The sequence below is a fragment of the Aptenodytes patagonicus genome, chromosome Z (genome assembly GCF_965638725.1).
Source record: "Aptenodytes patagonicus chromosome Z, bAptPat1.pri.cur, whole genome shotgun sequence".
NCBI lineage: Eukaryota > Metazoa > Chordata > Aves > Sphenisciformes > Spheniscidae > Aptenodytes > Aptenodytes patagonicus.
Window position 1 is genome coordinate 30,200,754 of NC_134982.1, and position 22,516 is coordinate 30,223,269.

The 22,516-nt window shown below is 39.7% G+C and overlaps 1 protein-coding gene across 1 annotated transcript in view; it reads right to left on the reverse strand.

Moving 5' to 3' along the window:
• Positions 1-22,516, reverse strand: part of PGM5 (phosphoglucomutase 5) — a 77,673-nt gene that overhangs the window by 17,218 nt on the left and 37,939 nt on the right. The window contains exons 7-9 of the mRNA XM_076362117.1: positions 13,043-13,158; positions 3,798-3,933; positions 2,634-2,817 (exon numbers count right to left, since the gene is read on the reverse strand). Coding sequence (XP_076218232.1) covers positions 2,634-2,817; positions 3,798-3,933; positions 13,043-13,158 — 436 coding nt within the window. The remainder of the gene's footprint in view (positions 1-2,633; positions 2,818-3,797; positions 3,934-13,042; positions 13,159-22,516) is intronic.

Here is a 22,516-nt window from a genome sequence, read left to right on the forward strand (position 1 = left end):
GAGCTTCACAGTGATTTCTCTCTTTTACATTACAATCCAGTTAAACAGCCTACTGATGTATTAGTATCTATGAAGCACTCAGAAAACGAAACCTACTACATATTCTATTATGTAGTTTGGTTCCCAGTGGTTTGGGGTTTTTTCCAGTTACCAATTTCATAATTAAATAATAATAAATTAGCGTAATAAGTTAGCAAGAACAAGACTAAGCAGCAAACTTAAAGCAAAATACCTTAGGATTTCGAAAAACATTATTAAAGTATAACAGCAGGGAGTAACACCAGTAGAAAATCTAGCCTAGCAGCAATATATTAGACACAGAGATGTATACATAAATTAGGAGCATGTAAAATGGCTATACTTTTACTTCAAAATACTGCAATTATCACAATTTTTATTTGCTCCTCTACGGACCCTTGAGTGTCTTCTAGGCATAGCAGGCCACACTTGCTACTCTGACAGGAAATACCTTATTGCTGATACGTGATTGAAATATCATTCTGAACAAAGAATTTTTGCCTTATCTCTGGACAGTTATCTGAAATAACTTTTTTCCAACTTTTCCAATGCCTGTTTCCTGACTCTTGTTCAAACTGAAATGCAAAAAAAACAAGACTACATGCAGAGCTCTTTGCATCCCAAACTTAACAAAGGAGTGAGAAAACATTAACGAACTTGTAATAATAAAGCTCCAGAGTTCTATTCTGTGAATCTCAGAATGTACAAACACTTCATTAAAGAGCTCAACGTTAGCCATTATAATGGGCAACTTGTACTTCTCATCCTTCTAATTCAAATTTCACACAAAAATGCATCTGGTCCCGTTTCTGGCTTGCAGGATCCTCAGGAGCAGCACCATTATGTGCTCACGTGCGCAAAGGCTAGCACAATGTGACTTTAAAAATTAAAACAGCCTTCAAGAACAGCAGAATGTTTCATACAATTTTATGCCTGATTATTGCACTGATAAACAATATTCATGGGTTTCAATAGTCAGAATGAATTAGAAGATACAGTCTGGGCGTATTGTTTGCTGCCTATTTTGTTGTTGCTGTGTTTGTTTTCTGAATCTGCTGTTTATTAACAATGATTAATTATCATGTAGCCAGCTTCTCATTCTTGAGACATAGTGTAGTTACACTGAATATAAATCTCTCTCCCTTACCTACTGGGGAAAAAAAACTTTCAACAGGTTCCTGAAAACATAGCTGGAAAATCTGCATGAAGCTCATGACAGTCAGAAGGAGGAATCTGCATTTACATGAAGAGCAAGCTACCTGAGGAAAATGGCAGCAGTGAACTGTTGTTTTGTCTGCATGGATCAATGTCCTCTCTTACTTTATTGTGCTTGGAGAATCCCACCGAGGCTGCAGACACATGAAGTGAGGAATGTGTCCTTGCCAAAAGACAAACTAGTTGAACTGTACTCTCAATAAATACATGCTTCTCCATATGAAAAGACATGCCTTCTGGTTTTATGGGCTCATTTTCAGAGTCCATCTGAAAACAGGCCAAGTCATGTTTCTCTGTTTGTGTTACATGGTGATATGATTAGCAATTATATTCCAATTTAGGACAAGGACTTTGGATGAAAATTAAGGGAAAGAAAAGTGCACTGAAAATTCACAAACTGTTTTTTAAAAGTACAAGGGCCACAAGTCTGCTGTGCCTGTAATTTTCCAGTGGACTTGCATATGACAATATCCTCGTATCTTGTTTCAGCAGTAATATGCACAAAGAGAGTAGTTCAGTGGCAGGTGGGCTGCTTATATTTTCTGGATGCAATGATGAATGGAAACTATAAAGACTCTGAGCAGAATGGCATGACAATAGTTGTAATGGCTTGTAATATCATTTGCTAGGGTCTGGTCAGGTCAAGTAATTTACAAACCAGAGAAACTAGGACAATAAAAATAAACAGCATAAAATGAGAACACATTTTAACATGAGTCATAGCTCATATTCAAGATGTTTGAATATACATTTACACTTGGCAAAAGTACATTGTTTGTTTTGAGCACATCATGAATTTCAAAACACTGAAGGCTCATTTTGAACTGCAGTTCTTGATACCTAAGGAATCTCATTACAGACACAGTCCAGAAGGAACATATAACTGGTCATTTGGGCTAGAGAAGTCAAACGTGCCCACGTATGGTACAATCCACTAAAGTCTTCTGCATGCTATTGGCTACAACAGATATTGTGCCTTAATTATGCAAACTCTGTGGGTCACCAAAAGCAAGAAAATTTTAACTTTTTTTGTAATGTATAACAAGTGGAGATTTCAGATAGAAAAAGGAAAGTCTGTCTTTCTACATGACACTTTGCATTGTTCAGGAAAGGGAACCCTCCCTATACGTGCGTTGCTGTCAACAGGGACTCCATCCCCTCCTACGTTCTCTGTGACACTACTGCCTCCAGTTATGCACAGCAAGTGCAAGCTAAACCAGAGGTGAATTATCTTATCCAGACCGAGCTAATCTTAAGTAGGAAATGCTGTATCTATCAGAGCAAAGAAAACACCATCCTATAAATAAATGGAGAGGCTTGCCAGCTGAACGTTAGAAACAACACTGTTAGAGACAATATGACAGTTGCAAAACTTCGCTACTCCATCACTACAGCCATACCTGTCTTTTGGTCACAGTGCCATCCACAGGATCTATGTACTCAAAGCTGTCTGTTCTTTCCACACTGTAGATATTGTTACCGACAGCAAACTGCTGATGGCTGAACGATTTGTCAGTGATCAAAGTTTCCAGGTCTCTCATTATGAAATATGCTGTTCTGGGTTCCAGTGCTTCATAATCAAACCTTGCACATGTATAAAAAAAGTAGAACCAAGAAGTAAGTCCCCTACAGCTAAGAAAACAGTTCTGCTTTCACAGAACTCAACATACTCACAACTAGCAATTCACTGCTTACTTCAAAAATCAGAGGTGGACCACTGAAGTACTGATTGCAAATTAAACCAGCACACGCATGCAAGTCCTGTGCAATCTATTATGTGTGTGCACCACAGTTCTACACTGGCCACCTGACTAAGTCAACAGAAATCATTTACAAAATGCACGGTTTCTGAAGTAGCATAGAAAATGTCATCGATACACAGCTAGCTTTCCGAGATCAAGGACACAATCAGTGCAGTGCTCAACAGCCAAGTGAAATAGAGAAAACTTTGCTATAAGTTTTGAGGAACAGCTGTGTGCAAAAGACCTTACGGATATGTGAACTCCTCTGGATTAAGTCTATTCTGAGAGAAAGAGAGAGGCAGAAGTTAAGATGTAAATGACAGTTAGAATTCACCCTTTTGAGACCTTAATAAAAACGAGTAATTGTTCGGATCTTTGGAGGAGTTCTCCTGAATTAAAAGTAGGCATAGTTCCAGTTCTCACTAAAACACTGTCACACTCAAATGTGTGACAATGAAACAAATGCAGGAGTAAATCTTGCTGTGATTTTGATTTTTTTTTCCAACACCACGTAACAAGCTATGCCTTCCACAAGTAAATAATTAAAATCTTTCTGCCATTTGATATCAGAAAATTCAATTCCTCATATATTAAAAGTGACATTTCTTACTGCTCCTTCAGTAAGAAAATAAATTCTGCTGCCACTTACTCATCAGAAAAAACCTGCCTACAGAACAGTGGCAATCTGTGGCAGATTTTCATTCTGTGGATACAGCAAATGCACACTTCAATGCAGCTGAGCACAGCTAAACAAGCCATGGTTGTAGCAGAATTGTCCTATCAACTGCATAAGTTTCCATGCCTTCTCCTCATTTTTCTCACCTGCAGTAGTAGTGCCGGCCAAATTTTGTCCAGTGATCCCTGACAATCTCCTCCACACTCTGCTTTCGAGCTGCTAGAATTGAAAGCCAAACTAGCACAGCCCATAGTCCATCTTTCTCTCGAAGGTGATCAGACCCTAAAGAGACAAACGTAAAGCACATTATTTGGTATCAGAAAACAAGGTAAAAAGGCTAGGCAAAGGTTTCATTTAACTTTGTATATCACATAACAGTAATCAACAGTACTAACCTCAGCAACTCTTGTCCAACTTCCAGATGGACAAACAGAACTAATGTTTAAAATGTGATTTAATTATATATGACAAAGTCGGTATTCCTAAGGTTAAGTAAAAAGTTGTACAAGTATTTGAATAGAAATGGCAGTAGTAGGAAAACATTTTTAGTCATGATTCCTGCTCACTGACATACAGGGTGTTTTCACACCTCTGGTACTGTTTCACAGAACTGAGCTAGATATGCAAACCCCTGGCCATGAACCAGAATGTTCTGAGTTATGTGAGTCAAGTTCAACAGCATCTCCTTATCTCTGCAGATGTTCATCTTTCAAGCTGCAGAGAAAGAATTTTCCCATTCCATGAAAAATGAAGATTTCTAGAATGTTCATGACCTCCCATCAGGATGAAAAACAAGAGCCTGAAAAAATGTTTCTGGAAAAAAAAAAACCAAACCAGAGGATAGCACTTTTTCCCCCTTCTATATTTCTCCATACCTCTCAGTGGTAAAGATGTCTGGATGCTCAGATCTAAAAGCCTTCCTAGGTTTATATTTATGAAGAGAGAAATTGGAGACTAAGAACAATTTTGGAATACCCCACAGGATGTAGCACATACTCTCAGATATGGCAGGCACAAGTTCAAGTCTATTATCTGAATTCAAAAGAGCACAGATTTGGTCTTGCACTTCCCATATCCAAAGCCAAAATGCCAACTTGGAGTAATAGGCTGCTCTGCAATAGACGTGTAACGTATCTTAACCAGAAATATTTCTATGAAGCTAAGCTTTGCCTGTTAAAACTGTAATGTATCAATCAGCAAAAAGTTTCAATAAAATCAGTATTTTCTAACAAAAGATTGTTTCATGGGAAGGTTCTTGGTCATCTCAGTAAGTGCCCTCTCCTTTTGGATAATTTAGAACAAGCTTTTACGGCAATACTTATCTAACCCAGATTACCAAAAAATTCACAAGGAAGCATGCATGAGAATTAAGACAAAGTAAGATCCAAGACATCTGACGCTCAGTAGATACTGATGACAACTACATAAGCTAATAGACTCAAGAAACTTGAAGAGACATCAAATATGTGGCCATTGCTCTGGCATAATACTACTAGATTTGGTTGAAGTTTGTTAGCTGCAACCTTATCATTTTCTGTCTCGTCACACATTATTGAAACCCTGCATACAAAGCAAGTGCAGTAATTCACAAGTTTTGTTTCCTCCATGAATTACCTACCAATCAGGGAGGCAACCAGATGGACTTTCTGTGCCCTTAGAATATACTTAGGAAAATCCTCCAGAGAGGAATCTAAAAAGTCTTAGGTTGAAAACACATTTTATGAAATATCCTCCTTCCTCAAACACAAGAATCTTGAGGCAGCAAGAGTCCTTTGCAGTGCTGTGGTTTTACATAACAGCCTGCAAGGTCTACACAGTCATCTGTCAAATCGGCTGTGTTTTGCTACTGGCAGAGGCCACGGTTCCTGTAATGTAAATTGATGCACTGAAGCTGTTAATCCTGTGCAAAACTGTCAACAGAAAATTCAAGACATATAAGGAAAACAGCAAGATGTGCAGAGAGCCACCGTGATTCCTAGGGTTCAGTCTTGACGTCCATCTTCCAGTCACTGCTGCTGCCTTGAACATGGAGTCCCTCTTCTTGGGAGAGAGCAACAGTCACAGTAGCAGCTGCTACTCATACACATTTGCTAAGAGCCCATCATCCTGGGCCTGCCACAGCTCTGCCTCCCACTTAGTCTTCTTGTGTTACATTCAACCCTGAGAGTGTAGACCTCCCAACACCCTGATTCTAACATTAAGCAAGTTAACTATCGCAGAGTGAACTAAATGCAAATTACTATTTCAGCACAATATCAGAGTTGTATAGGAATGATTACTGAAGACTTGTGAGGAGGAAAAAGACTTATATGAAGATTATCTTTGTGTCTATGAGTTAGGTAATACAGAAAACAAGGACACTGAATACTGTAAATGGATTTAAGAGCTGAGACAGATGGTAACATTCCTTTGTATTTGCAAAGTAGCTGTCATGATAGTAAGAATACTTCCTTTCTGCCACTTTTTATCTGCCTTGATCTGTAATCTGTGAGCTCTCTGCAACAAGGGCAGTCTCCTACTACAATGGCCAGAGCTATGGGCTGGTCCTCGAGGAGCTGCTGTAGGAAGAGCGACAGCTCACTCTGTTCCCTGCTCCAGAGTCCCGGGTGCTGTGAAAGCATAGAGTGCCAACTAATCAGAAGAAAAAGGGCAGGGTTATTTATGAGCTCTCATAGCTTTGCAAATAGCTTCAGATAAGAAAGGAAAACAAATGTGCCTCCACAGGAAGTCAGCCCTTTGGACAATCAGGTCCTTACCTTTTCTACTCCCTCACTGCGATAAGAGGCTAGATCAGCTGAACGGTGCCTTCCACAGAGACACCAGCAATATGGCCTATGGATAATAAAGTCAGCTTACTCATAGGGAAAACAGACGGCATGGTCACGATCACTGTAACTGTAGCCAAGAGCCTGTTCCCAGATAATGGTGCAGTTTTCTGCCACCGCCACCATAAGAGAGACCTAGAATAGAGCTGTCACTTCCCACCAGCATGCATCGTTCCTCTGGTAGCAGCAGGAAAAGTCATCAGGTCACCACAGGGGCTGGGGGCTCCCTGGGGACTGGGAGCACTGGGGGCTCCCCCAGGGTGGCAGGGCAGGGCCCAGCAGCCAGGGCCCACCCCACCGCCCCAGCCAGGAGCAGAGCAGCGAGGGGGCACCACAGCAGCCCCAGCCCCGGGCATCAGGCACCTCCCTGGGGATGGGCTGAGGCCAGACCAGGATGTGGGACCATGGGTAGGCCTGGCTTGGAGGGCCCATGGCCGGGCAGGGCAGGGCTGTGGGGAGCTGGAGACCAGCCCCGCTGCAGCATCACTGGGGCAGGAGCTGACAGCCCTGGGGGTTGACATGGGGTCCGGGGCCATGGGCAGGGTGGGGGAGCCCAGGGGGCTGGGCAGGGCACTGGTAACAGCAACCTCACCCCACCATGGCTGTTCCTTTCCCTCTTAACCTGCTTGCCTCTCCTTTCAGCCATTTATCCTTACCACTGAAAAAATCAATTTCACCTAAAGAGTCCTCTCTTTTGCTGATAAAACCAGCAACTTAAATGGCTTAAGTGTCTCAACAGACACCACCAAGAAGTACAGACGTGGTATTGAGCTAAACACCTCAGCAATTTGTTCCAATGCAAATGATCATTTATTCTCCTGTTGTGTAACACACTGCAGACTTCAGGCCAACAAACTGTACAGTGAACAGCATTCATTCAGCAAAATGGTCTATACATCATGACATCTGTGCAATGGTCTGAACTGAACACCAAAGAAGAGATGAGTTTTGATTTAACAAACTTCGAGTATGTTTCATTCAACCAAAATGGTCCAGTGAAACACGGACAGAACAACTTTTGGAAAGCTCTCTGTTGTGCTCTGAGCCTTGTTCTGGCATGGCTTAAGCTCATAAATCTCTATGAAGAGGGATGAGTGTATACACGTATCATTCTTCTGATCCATTTAGCAGCTTTAGCATGTGCTGTGTCCTTCTGTGTCCTTCAGGAGGACATAGAGATTGTTGTTTCTCTGGAAAGAGAAAGCATTGGAAGAAAGTAATCCAGAGGCAAAAGTCTGGACGGAAAAGCTGGAAACAACCCAACTGTTCCAGAATCAAAAGTCACCGATTAAAAATGTTAGCCTGATGTGAGTACAGGGCAATAATCCTGTGTGCCCAAGAAGTGTCTCAGTTCATTATTCTTAATAGGAGGAAGATTGACAACTGGGATTTCTCAGAACTTGTTTATTCCACCTCTTTTATTTCACCAGCATATCCATTAACTGGGTTACTTTATGCACATATGTTGTTCCATTTATTGCCCTTCTTTCTTTTAGCAAATTAAAATCTATTACTGCAACTCAGTTAGTCAACTCTGGTTTTCACCTACTGTACCATTGTCTGTAGATGTCTTTGCTCTCTCTCACTTATTCCTACTGCCCAGCTGACATGGTAGAAACTCTAGGGAGGGAGCTCGTTCTGCTGCCTCAGTTCAGCTAACACCATTATTCTTTGCTTTTATAGATCCAGTACCCACTGCTGTGGATCTGCAGAGGCAGAGCTGCCCTGTGCAAAGAGATCAAGTAAAAGGTGCCTCGCAACTATGTATTTCTGAGATTGCAATACTAATAGTCCTCCTGGCTTGCTGAGGGCTCTCAGCAATCTCAGGATAATTCCCAGTGATACTTTTAATTGAAACATCCAAGGCATTGAAGAATTCCGGACTCTTGTTTAAGAAGCTGAAGCAGAGACAACAGAACAGCGGAGTCAACAAATATTTTTCTGATTATCCCATTATATTTAATTTGCCATCAGTAAGGGAAATTATAATAACTGCAACTACTTCAACAACTTATTTTTAAGTTAATTTGTCACATATTTCTCCATATAACAGTAGCAAAAGTTATTTTTTACTACTGCAACAGTCAATTGCTATGGCCAACTCAGAGTAAACAATCTGGGAAAAATTCTCAGAGCATGTTCCCATTCATAAAGAAGTATTCAGCTTAAACAGGCTTAAACTGAAGTAAAGTCTTGAGAGGCAGTAGCCTGAGAAACAAAGTAAGATCATGCAAAAATGTTCATATTATGATTTTTCTGATATTGGAAAGCTGTTGGGCATGGAGGTTGTCTTTTACATGTCTAACTTATTCTGTATCTGCGATTTCCAATTCTGATAGAGACAGTGAGCCCTAAGGGTCATATGCATGAAGAAAATGTAATTGCTTTTCCCTAATTTAGTCATCTCTGTAGAGCGTATTGCGTTCTGTAAATGTGATTTTAAAACAAAAATCTGGCTGAAGCGAGTATGCAAACTCACAGTAAATCATTTTGTTTGCACACGCTTTGAGTCTTACAAATTTATCATCCAGCAATCTGAAACTTGATGATATTTTAGGCAAATGGAGATTTAGGGGTATTCTGATCTGTTCCTTTATTCAAGTTAATGAGATTGGTTTAGATTTGTGTTACTGTAACAGGTAAGACCAAACAGCTCTTTTAAGGCTTTCATTCATTTCAGCGGCAGCCCATTTTTATGTTCTCCACTAGTTCTTCTTCTACATAATCTTGCAGGAGAAGTCAGCTGATGTTAATAGCATCTGGAAATTTGGAGATGAAGCATACAAATTTATGAAAGAAGCAGCAATTACTGAAGTGGCTTAAACTGCAGAAAGATACATCAGCCACACAGCTCTCCTAATCCTAATTAATAGTTCACTGATGAAATTTAGAAACGAATTGCTGCTGCTGACGCCCTTCTCTGAACTGTGTCCTGGGCATTAGTCATAGAACCAGAAAGCTACTAACCTCATCTGACAAGCTCCCCACACTGCTACAAAAATGGAAGAAGTTTTTAAAGCATTGGTTGAGCTCCAAGATCAGTTGCCAGAAGCCAAGTCTGGGAAACACAGCCCTATGGGATGCTTTCAAAATCTTTTGTCCTTTTATAGCAGAAAATTTGCTTTTATTTACTTGCCAGAGCAAAATCCCTTATGTTATAAAATCAGGGCTCTGTATTATTTGGAAATTCCAGCTTTTACCTGGAATTACCTGGGTAAACAAGCCATCAGTCACCAGCACTGTTCAGTTAGTTTGACAACAGAATGTGGATTTGTAAAACCCTTTCTCTTGCACAGAACAGCAAGTTTCCCACTCTGATCTATATGGTACATTTCTTTAAATATTCCATGCTGAAAGCTAAAGAACTGCCAAGTTTCAGTTCCCTAAATAGATATGATTGAGGGGAAAGCTGTAAAATTGATTCAAATGCCCAATACTGGCAGAAACTTGTGAGGGTCACACAGCTTAGGACATCACTAAAAGATTTGCAGTAAGGTAAATATTTATTGCTAAAAACAGCTTGCATCGCTGAAGTATTGGTCATCCACAGACCAGACTGCGTTTTACAAATAAACCTCCTGGCATATGAGATATTTTCAGACAGCTGCACTGAATTGAAAGATGATAAGGAAACTGAGGCAGAGAGAAAAACAAACTTTAGGCATCACAGTCATTGCATAACTGCCCTGTAGGCACCATCACAATTCACTTACACAGCAACTACACACGCACTGAGGAATTTAAACCCAGTGCTCAAGTTGTCTGGATGCCCATGGGATTGAATCTTGAGGGTTCAGATTAGCCTTTAGATGGCATTGGCTTAAATGGGAGGTCAGGAGGCTTTCTGCACTGAAGTGCTGCAGGTACAACAAAGCTCATCTGACCAGAACGTGCCAGGATGCACAGATTAAATACTGCTGTAGGGCAGCTCTCCATGCTGGCCAGCAATATGTTGTTCAAGCACCCTTAGAATTCACAAGAGACAGAATTTATCAGGAATCTGAAGAATTAATGATAGGATAGGATAGGATAGGAGAACCAGATTAAGACAGGAACACAGAGAGTGCTAGGAATGCAGAGACTGGTCTGAGGTCAGGAGACAGGAGCTGCAAAACAGGAAAAGAGGCTGTAGTACAAAATGCAATTGTTTTAGGGCCCTACAGAAGGATACAAGTGAAGGAAAAAAGTAAAGTGTAAGAACAGAGAGAAGTTAGAGGAATTATCTTGCCTACCTAGAACAGACAAACTCCAGAGGCCCTTCCTTGACCTGAGACACCTGTCCCTCTTTCCCAACTTCAACAACCATCTGATATTCAGGGTAATAAAGTTAGGCCAACACAGATCACAATGCCCTCAGTGTTTCAGCAGATCAAGCCCTGAAACCACTTCTCTTCATTCCTATAAAACTGATCTGCAGGGCTAAAGTCCACCAATGCTTAGGACAGCCTGCTTAGCAAGACCTGAACATGACTTTTCAACGTGCTAGGGAAATTCGATGTTTGGCTTTTTTTAAACTGCTCCATAAAATTTTAATGACAAGTCTCCTCAAAGGAGACAAGGCTTCTACTAAGCAACCAAAGATTCTTCCCTTCTCCCTGAGACAGAAAGCATCTGCAAGAGTTGTACTCAACATCTCCAGGTGAAGATGGTGTGGGAGCCTTATTTCCCAAGCAGAAACAGGACTGAGGCAGTGGTTTGTCATGGCATATGGCACATACAGGCCACTCCTGCTTGCTTTACATACCTCTGTAGATAAAACTTCATGCAGCAGGAGATGCTGCACTCTGTGGGCTAAAGTACCCAGACGTACTTCAGCCTATGGGAACTCACCATCAAACTCCTACAAGCTCCTTCCAGTCAAAACCTACACTTCCCTTTCTGCAGCATGATGATGAAGGTAGGAGTTTTTTCCAAATAATTTGGGTGCTAATGAGGTCATACTGATGTCTCAAGACCCACCCAAGTTTCATGGAAATACTTGGTTTTGGATGAGCAGGAGGAACTTCAGTATTTAGAGGGAAAGGGTACAGAACTGGCCTAGTGAAAAAGCATTAAAAAGCAGTGAGAGTTGAAAACTCCCCAGTCCAGACCTCTCATGGGCAAATGGAGACGCAGTCTAACAACACACCACAACAAACAGCAGTACATTCTGAAAGGTACAAGATCTTCCTGCCCCTCTCTCCAAGTTAGAGCTCACTCAATGACCTTGCAGAACACCCTTTGAAAATACCTATTCAAAAGATACATTCAAGGCAATACAAATCTGTGTCAGTCACGGCAATTAAGCCAAGGCATCCAGGTTGCTAATCATGGGACACTGGTTCCCATTCACAACAGAAAGAAAATAAACATTCATTATTAATTTAAATTATCTTACTTTTTACAGATAGACACCCAAAGAAATTGAACACATTTTTGGTTCTTCCACCATAGCCCATTCAGATACTTACAGACAGTTAATGACAGGCTAGCACATGAAGTGGCATGTCTACGGCTTAAAGGTATCCTCATTTTTAAAAAAGCAGCATTCTACTCTAATTGACCTTAACCAACAAACTTAATACTAGACTTAACTCAGTCAAAGTAAAATGAAATTTGTAACCAAGTTTTACTGCATGATAAATTATTTTCTATGAAAAGGTGTAGCCAGTGAATTATACACCAAAATAAAGAACTCCATGGAACTCACACCAAAATATAGAATAAATTATTAGCCAGGCAAATGGTTAAGTTATTTTGATATGTGCTCATTCAAAAACACTTGTAACATAACCCTACTAATAAATAAAAAAGAAGAAAGAATTTCTGTGTCAGAATCCAGGAAAGAAAAAGAGAAACACCGTGAAATTTATTCGGTTTTTCTCATAAACCAAAACCACGTTTGTGCAGATTTACAGACCACATATTTTAATTGTTTGTTCTAATGCTTCCTGTCAGTACTGAATTCATGAGTGCTCAAATTTGTCTTTCATTCTGCATTCTATTGTTTGACTGGTTCTTGGGACAGATAAGGGATAAATACTTAGGGAAAACACAGATGCTGACATGTAACTGAATTTCTTCTAATGATGATTTTATCTGAGTTTTGGTAATTGTGATGTTCCAAAAAGGGACGCCTGCAACAGGTTTGATTAGACATACCATTAGACACACCAATCCTCAAACTTTGTACACTGAATCACATGAAACCACATGTTTTTTCCATACAGGCAAAATCCCTCCAAATGCTGTTGCAGTCTGTGAAAAGACTATTATAGCGGAACCAGTGAGACCTTTCTGCATTATGTTCAAGTCAGAAGAGAGTGTCAGGCACCTCCAAAAGCTGTCTGGGCAGTGATAAGATTGCTTATGGCTTCTGAATGTCCATCTTCCACATCTTTCATACCTCAAGGTACTGGACACCAGAGTTGGAAGAAGACCCTCAAGATGTGAACAACTGACAGTTCTCTGTTCCAGCATAAGACAGAGTTAATTTGCTGATTCTTTTGGCTTTGACTTGAGGCACCCAGGAAAATTAAAAGTTGTCATTAAAAGTCTGTGGAAATTTTTGATTATGTATTACTAACCAGTGCCAAAGCTTTCCTCTCCACAAAGCGAGCAACGTCCCGAGTCCATGAGATTGGAAAAATATCTCCATCCTGTCGGTGTCTCATACACAGGAACCTTCATTACTTTTGCCACCCTGGAAAAGACACAATAAAATATTACATGATCAAGACAGTGCTTTTTTTACATATGGCCTGAGATCAGTTGAGGAATATTCTAGGTCTTGCTACATCTCCTGACAGCTGGGCTATAATTAAAAAAAAAAAAACCAGAACAGATCAACAGCACCATTCAAAACTGATCCTTGTCTCAGAACCTGACTTCAACCAGAACCCAGGTACGTTTATACACTAAGTGTAGTATTTTGGAAAATGTAGGACCTCAGCTCAATAGGCTTTACCAGTATCTTCCTCTTGTCACTGAGCAAGAAACAGTTACATCTAGAGAAACACAGTTTTGTTATATTAATATTTTAATGAAAGTTAAAGCATCACGTTGAAGTACCTTCCTTTACAAAACACAGGTGGCCAACACCGATGCTTGAAAGACACTTTTATTTCTGTTCATGTGTTCAAAGCCAAGACAATACAGGAATGTTTCCATGATGCAGCATCTCCTCTAAAAAAGCTTTCCCAGGCTCAGCCTCAGTCTGAACTTACTTTCCCTGTGTCCTCTGATGCACCTATACGAAATACTCCCACTAGCTGGCTGACCTGCCAGTATTTTCAAGAATCAAAATAAACCACCATAGAAGCTGGCTGTGCTTTCCCTTCCCCAGGTTGTTGACTGGTAATTATTCCTGTTATAAACCATAATGAAAAAATCCTTTCTTGGACTAAAAAACAAGAAAGAATTAAAAAAACAAATCCTCTAAGGAACCCACTACCAAGCTGGGATTTATGCAGAATGAAAAGTACCATTCTTTTTGTTTTTAATTATATTTGCTTCTTTCCATTGTGTGCCTAGGATTTTCAGAGCCAACTGGTTTTTAATATGAAAAATAAGACTTGAGATATAGTCAAGCAATCTGACTGACTAAAAAGGATCTTACGATCTCCCTAGGATTGCTAGGGAGATTGCAATCACACCTAACAAACATTTCCTAAATTCCATCCCCACAGAAGAATACTTGACGTGAGACAATTTACGTAATTTTAACTGCAGTCAAGCCCAGGCAAAGCAGATCAATCAAAGCAGGATTCGATGTGCTTAACACAATCCACCTAGAAGCTACGTGTCAAGGCGAAAGCAGTCACCCCTCTGATCAACAGAGACACACCTGTTTTCAGACGGTCCATCACTCTGTCTTAAAGTAGGCATGTAAGGTAGATGGGATAAACTGTCCAAATACGCAAATACTGACCCTTTCAAAACCTAGTACATAAATCTACCTAAATGACAGTTCAGCCCTTAATTATTCTCTCTGAAATTGTTAAATTGTTAATCAGCACTGGTATTAAGTCTCCAAATCCACTTTTTTTAATGTAATAAATATCCATTCCTACATAAGTTTCCTCCTATTCAGCCTAGGTGTTCATTTTCATATTTATATATTACATCTAAAAAGAGTGTATTTTAAATGAGATAGAGTAAGAATTGCTGATACTTATTTGAAAAGAGCTAAAGAGGTACTTGGAGAAAAAAATATTACCAAAGTCTTTAATCCTAAACTCGGTTTTCACGTCTCTAGTTTAGAGGTAGAGGCAAGTGTGTACCTCCTTGTGTTTATACAGCACTAGCTGCATTATTGGCCCTTAGAAATGCTGCTGCATAAGGGAGGTTATACAGTGCAAAGCTGCACAGGTTTCTGGATGGCTCTGCAAAAAATCAAGAACATAAAAGGATTTAATCTCTATGTGACAGTAACTGCAGATTGGGAACAGGACCGTACTGCCAAAAACTAGAAAACAATCAACCAGACAACAATGGCTAACATGCTGGAAGGGCAAAACCAATTCTCCTGAGGTAGCCTAACAATACAGCAGGAATACTTCTGCTTGCAGAAATGTTCCCATATCCTGGTACTGTTTTTGGGGAAGGAAATCCTTTCCCTTTCACTTCTCTGTATTCCTCTAGTCTGGGGACAAACAGCCTTGGATGGACCTATCTTGACCAGCACCAAAGGCTTCCAGGGGCTGTAATGGTTTTCAAAGATTTCTATGCACTAGGCTAGCACTGAAAATACAGATTTTGATTCTGTTGGCATTAGGTTTACTTTAAACTAAGCCTTTCAAACAAACAAACAAACATAATATACATATAAAAATATACATACAAAGTTTATAGTGAAATGTGACAGACTGTTCCTTGCAATATTTTTTTGTTCTTGACTCTTAAGATTTTAACAGAGTAAATAAGTAGAAGCGCACTGAAAATTAAACATACCTTTTTTTTTCTGCCATTTTACTGAACTAAAGAATCATCACTGGAAGTCTCAATAAATGCAGAATGTGCTTTTATGCAACCTACAGACATTTAAGGTGAATGATCACCCCAGGAAACATGAGAGGGGTTCCCACAGGAAGATGCAAAAAATTCTCAAAGCTGCAGAGTCAGAGAAATAATGTGCTGCATCAGATCAAACAAATAACAATGCAAACTACAGGAAAATACCCTCAGAGGAAGGAAATTAATATTCTGTAACTGGGAAATTACTAGACCTTCAAAACCAGGGAAAACAGATATTAAATGCAGGAAGGGGGAGGGATTTTTAATGCTCCTACCTCTACATCTTTCTAAACAAGAAATATGACTGGTATGACTTCAGTGCAGAGAAAGTGGGGGAAAAAAAGTATCTTCATTAACCGAAACTTTTTTTTCACTTTACATTCACCAATCTGCTTTCTTGTAGACAAAATGACAAAATCGGAGCTTTCAGTCACTGCTACACCAAGTAGCCAGACTGTTTAAAAAAAAAGTGCCAGCTGAGACAAAAGGGTAGCATCCCTTGTGGACCAAAATTTGGAAATTAGTTTCTATGTATGACTGAAGATTTCCAGCACCACCTAATGCAGCATATGACTTCATGACAAGCTTGAAAGATACTAAGGAAATATTTTATTCTGCTAGGCAAATAAATGCTTAGGATGAGGGTTTCTGGAACTTGTAATTCTGCAAGAACAATTGCTGGTGAGTCATGGTAAAGGTTTTTGTTTTATCTGTAACAAATCACAAATCCATTAATTACAATCCATGATGTCTTTAGCAATGTACCTCAACAGGACAGTTCAAACAAGTCTATATATATACAGCCTTTAAGTTTCTCTTCTTTCTGTACATTTACACTGGAGTCCCTAAATTTGGGGAGTTAGAAATGGAAAGTCAAGTGGCTACCGTAAAGATTTTGTTGTCTATATGAGATCTCTTGGTCAGACAGGATACTGCTTCTCTCAGAAAGTGAGTTTTGGAACTGGTGCTGCAAAGAGTTTATATCTCACAGAGGTTTCACTCATCAGAGTAAATTTTGTATGTCCTTAGATATATGTATAATGCATCATCTACAAGATACGGATGCAGTAGTGCTCCTGTACAGGCAATACCTCAGTCTCTGAGTTCTCTGGGTGAAGGTGCTAGCTGTCAATACATCCAATCTGATGCATGGAATATACTTTCAGAGCAATTCAAAATAAAAACTGGAAAAAAAAATGCCATATGAATAGATTCATTTTCTTAGTCTATTTGAAGTAAAGGCATTCTATTTATGTCTAACCATACAGTTGATATACCTGTGTTTATATGTTCCATGAGTATGAACTACGTAGAAGGAATACAACAAACCATGGACATTCTGGTTCTCGTCACCTCAGACATTTAATGGGACTGACTTCAAACAGTATTCTTGCTTGCCTTCTTTCAGCCTAAGTGCTCACTACATCAATGAGATTACACAATAAAGGTTCTTCTGTCTGTGTGTAGCACTAGTTAGCTCTTGCTAGACTGGGAAACAGGGTATTTACACTTGGACTTAAACTGGAGGGCAAACACCTTAGTTATTCTGCCCATATCAGAGCTAAGGGTATTCATGTTCCCAGTATGCTGAAATACTAATTATGCAGGAAAAAAAAAAAAAAATCAAAGAAGAGTGGACCGTACTTTTTGCAATTACAGACATTACTTAAAACTATATTTTGTTAATTTAAAAAAGCAGGAGCAGTTGTTTTTAAATGGGGACATAATAAAGTGAGTTAAAATAAGAATATAAAATATTGTATTATTATTTAAATAATATTGTATTCATTGTATAAAATATATAATAAATTTACTCTCCTACTGTACAACTTCACTCTCATTTTTATTTTGAAGAGGTAGTCCCACACTACCTATACTGACCGGCCACTTTTTATTAAAACATAAGCAGAACACATACAACGCAACCATGAGAAGCAGTTTGAGTTATTTCATCACTAGAAAACAGAATTATTGGAGAGTTTAGTACCAACACAGAACTGTTAAGCCAGTTCTTGAACTCTACAATAAGTCTCACCAAAGCATAAGCTGGCCAGTTCATAATAACGGTGATAATGAACATAATAATAATCTTCATAATGAAGATCAGAATTTTTGACAATTTCCTGTCAGAAAAAAAGAAAAATTAACAGGTAATTCTAAAATTGCTCCTGAAAGCCTTAACAGACTAATGTGGAAAACATACTTGTTCTGCACCAGGCAACTGGACTACTTATTGTACAGCTGCACACCTGAATATCCCACATCTTCTTCCTTATACTTCATAGCCATATGCATGTCACCTAACTAGGAAAACAGAGGGTACAGGGCTCTGGGTAGCCCAAATTATTTTCCTTGGAATTACAGTAAAAATATTATCCTGCTTAAACTGTGTAAAAAGATAACTCTCCATTGGAAAAAAAAATGTTCTTTTATTTAAAAGGGTTAAAGGAATACCCTTGTGATACTTTTCTTTCAGTTTTCCACCCAGTGGAGACAACAGACTATTTTTCACAGATGGGCTAATAAAGCAAAGTGGTCCTTGAGGGTATCTCCCAGTCACTGTGGTTTTGCACTAGCAAAACACCACTGAATTCAGCAGAATTACCCTGACTTACATTAACGAAAGTCAGAGGGAAGTTTGCTCCAACCTATTCTCTACAATGCCACAAAAAGTCCTGATGAATACACATCATTCAGTTACAACAAATGGCCTCCGGCAAGCTGACTTTCTTGTGCCCAGTGAAACTTTTATAACTTCTGAGAATAGATCAGTCAATCAAACAAAATTATCCTGCCAAAGTCGTGACGCCTGTTCACCACAAAGATAAAGGTCACAACGCTGGGGGAAGGGCTTTCTTTGATAGGTCTCACGAACTGTTGTAAATGACTGGCTAGACTCTTGCATTGTAGGTGAAATGCTGGCTAGGGTAAACTGCAGCATGACATTCATTCTGGAGTCTTAACTTGGAGGAAGAAAGAGGTATCAATGAAAGAATGATTAAAGAGGCGGCTATTGCATGTCCTTGTCTCTCTTGTCTTCCACCACCTGTAGGTATCAGCTGCACGTGTGAAAGATGCTCACAGACACTTGGGTGAGCAGGCTTCAAAACACAGACTGGTATATCATGGACACTTTTTTTTTCAATCCTACTCCTCTCTGTGGAGCCAGCACAGAGGTAGACAAGGTGCTGTAATTTAGAAAGCAACGAGCCCGATTCTGCAGAAGGCTAAGCACCTCAGGCCCTAACAAACAGGAATTGAAGGAATTTGTGGGACAGACATGTGGGCCACTGAAGGACAGTGTGTGGTAGCAGCATTTCGCAAGAGATCAAACCTCTGTAACGGTTTCTTCCAGAGTTACTGGCTACAGAAGAAAAAGGTTTCACACTGGGTCTATCTCTACTTAGCCACTGAAGTAGACTGTGTTATCTGATCTCCAGCTGATAAAAGCGTCATTTGATTTAGGGCCTGAAGCATATTTTATTTTAAAGACAAGACTACGGTTTGACTGAAACTAAGAAAACCAGTTTTTCTTCCCACTTCTGTAGTCGTTCTTCACACAAAGAATGAAGAATATCTCAAGTAACGATCCACATCTGATTTATCAAGAAAATAATTTCTCTAGCTGAAAATAACAGTCTTCACACAGTCTAACTTTGGCATACTAATGTGTTTTGTTTGATATTTTACTGCCCAAGATGCTTCAAAATTTTTGTAACACTCTGGACACTTCTGAGATCAAAACAACTGACTTATGTTTGCCTACATCGATTTTTCCATCCCTTTATTAGAGACCCTGCTTTTGCTATTCTCTAACCACACAGTACAGTCTTTGCCTTGATGGACTTACTTGAGTGTACTTGCAACCAGACCTAAAATTTCATGGGTTCATTCTTTTGGAGACTAAGATGACATCCAGAATTGAACTCCTATCATGCTGCCACAGTTTCTTTTCCACCTGATCATTTGCATTAGTTATCTCATTCCCCCTCCAACATTCAAATTTCTTTTGCAAAGAATTTTTTTTTAAACTTTATTGAAAATTTAGACACAATATTCATCACCTTTTTAGTCACCGAGTCCCTATCCCATTCTCACTGCATTATGTTCCCACTTGTTCTTTCTGTGGACTCTTCTTGTTGATGGTGAAGAGCTCTGCTACTTCATCTCTTAACTTTGGAAGTCTAATTCAGCTCACCTCTGGTCAGTTCGCTCTTCATTCTTATTTCTCAAGATGCAGGAGCCATGAACTAAATGGTTTTAACTTTTTTCTTCAGTCTCATGTGTAAGTCTCTCCTTCCTTTTAACTATGCAACTCCAACAGCCTGTGAGAAATTCACAGCAGTAGCAATGACAGCACCAGCACTGGCACCAACTGTAATGTGAAATGGATGTTCTGCTTCTGGATGTCTTCACTCTGTCTGCACCACCTTCCCTTAAAAGGCTTCAACTGCATATTGTGCAAGGAGCAGAACTAAAACAACAGTCACACCCCATATATGGTCAAGTATTACAGTGTTACTCCTTCCCAGTCTTTAATTTATTAAGCAAAAAGCAGTAGAATGATAAGCCCTCGCACACAACATAGATAACCAGGACATATCACTAAGATAAGATGTAAACTGCCATGGCTGGCAGAGAGGCTGTCAGGAGCACAAGACAAAAAAAATTAGTTAGCAGACAACAAGTTCCTTTTCCTTCTGCTTTCTAGTATGCTACATCTCACAGAGAAAGATCATAGTAACAGAAATCAATAAACAAAAAGCATCTGAAGACACTTCAGCTACAAAGGATCTAAAAACATTTGGCTTTTTTGGTTTTGCTTCCTCCCCAACTCTGCAAAGTTTTAACTCTAAAATGCTTCTGCAAGTGGACTAAAGGTACATTGAATCAAGGTCTGGTGTTCAGGGGTAGTTTCTGTCTTGAAAACTGGTAACTTCAGGTGGATTTTTTTGGCTGACAATAGTTCTGAGGACGGTTATGGATTGCTAATAACTGCAGAAATCATCTCCTTGTTAAATTCTATTCAGGACAATTTGAATTCCCTTTCTATCAATGGAGCCTCCTGGCACTCATGCAACATTAACTGCGGTGCCAACTAACTGTTCCAATATTCTCTCCTGCCTCTCAGTCTCACATTGGCCTTTCCCCATGTTTGAAATCTTTCAACAGCAAAACCTGAAAGTTATCCCAGCAGAAAGGCAAAGTCCTATAAACACAACCTACCTTGCTCATGCCTTGTAACACACAGCAACCATACATACCAGAAACTTATTTGAGCTACATGGAACACATTCATGTTCAGCACAATCACCCCTATACTCCAAGGACGTGAACTATTGTGTGGAAGGTCAGCCCTTGGCTTTAAATTCCTAAAACAAACAAAATTAAAACTTAGTATCTCCCTTTGGGCCCTTCAAGTTCATTGGACTTCTTCTGTCTCCTGTAGGAGCAGACTTGAAAAGGCTTGCACCATCACAAGGATAGTTGTGATGTGTGCAACTGAGCCTCAGTTCCCACTCATCAGGGAACTGAGGCTCCCAAACATACACGCAGTGGGGCCCTGCAGTTATTTACACTCCTTGTTGCCACCTATTGGCCATGGTGTGGATATACAAGCTCAATGTTTCATACCATCAAGTTTTCCTGCACACAGACTCTGTAATATCTCAGTCAAATGTTACAAGTACCTTGTGCAACATACCAAAAAGACAGTACTTTTTAAAGTACTTGAGACACTTTACAAAATAATGGTAAACTAATTTGTGTCCCAGCCCCAACAGGCAACTTTCTGATTCAATCCCAGGGGGTAAAAGTAAATTCACGTGCCTAACTTCATAGCCAGCTACAGAGCCAGGGGAGCACTACAGAACTGAAACGCGTTTGTAAGTAGACCAACAGGTGCAGCACAGCTCTGCTTCAAATCTCTGAGAAAGGGCTGCAGAATGCCCCTGCCTCTTCCCTGCTCTTCAGGGAGTAAGTGGCCAAGGTAAAAATAGCCAGCACAGCTCCTTGCTGAGTCTGCCTTTGCCTTCAAAACTAATGTGATAATCCTGTCCACTGTGGGCAGGAGATGCAAGGACACTTTTTATGGACACTGTACTTTAGCTTAGTCTCCCTAATTTGCTGTGGAGTGAACTGCCACTGATGCAGAATTCACTGGTGAACGGGGACAACAAATGCACCTTTAAAAAATACACGAAGTAGATGGCATGCAAAGCTGGAATTTTTCACCTCAGATTTGCAGGTGCTGCAAGCAGGTTATTGTCATAGTGATCAAGATATGAAATTACAGCCAATGTTAAAACTATCAATAGCATGCAAGTTACATACGTATTATCACAGTGAGATTGCTACCATCCCCAATTTGTGGGCACTATGATGCATTAAAGAATCTTTTTCTGAGAAGTTAAATCACTTTTAAGAGGTTGTACTGGAGGAGACCTCATACACAGACTTAGGTTTTAAGACCCTGAGTACAGCTTTCGCTTGTAAGTTCCTCTCTGAAGTCTGGATGATAACACAGAGTCCTAGCAATGAGATTCCATGGGAGAAAAAAGTTCTCTGAAGAGCTAAGTGCTTAATTCAATTTAATTGAAGTTTGTGTGTACGGAAACTAAAAACTTTCCTTCTTTTTAAGGAAATACAGCATTAAAGAAATCCCACCATGAAAAACTGGACTTTATCAGAAGCCTCTCCTTCAGACAGGAAACTGGCCAATGAGCCTACGACATCTGTTTCTGCTCAGCCAGACTATCATGGTATGGACAGTGCTGTCAGCATGAAAGCACTGTAGCTCAGACTACAAAACACACAATTCGTTGCAGTCTCCAGAAAAAAAAATGAAATCCCCTCTGTTAGCTTTTAAAAAAGTCTCAGCACTTTGACAGATTTTTAGCATGGAGCAGATGTTCAGAAAAGAATCAGAAATGGACACAACTGCTCGACACTAGACTTTTGCACAATAATAACAGAATTAAATTGAATAAATACTGACTTAGTGGTGTTTGCTATGAGTAGAGCTACTAAGAAGCACTTTCTTGAAA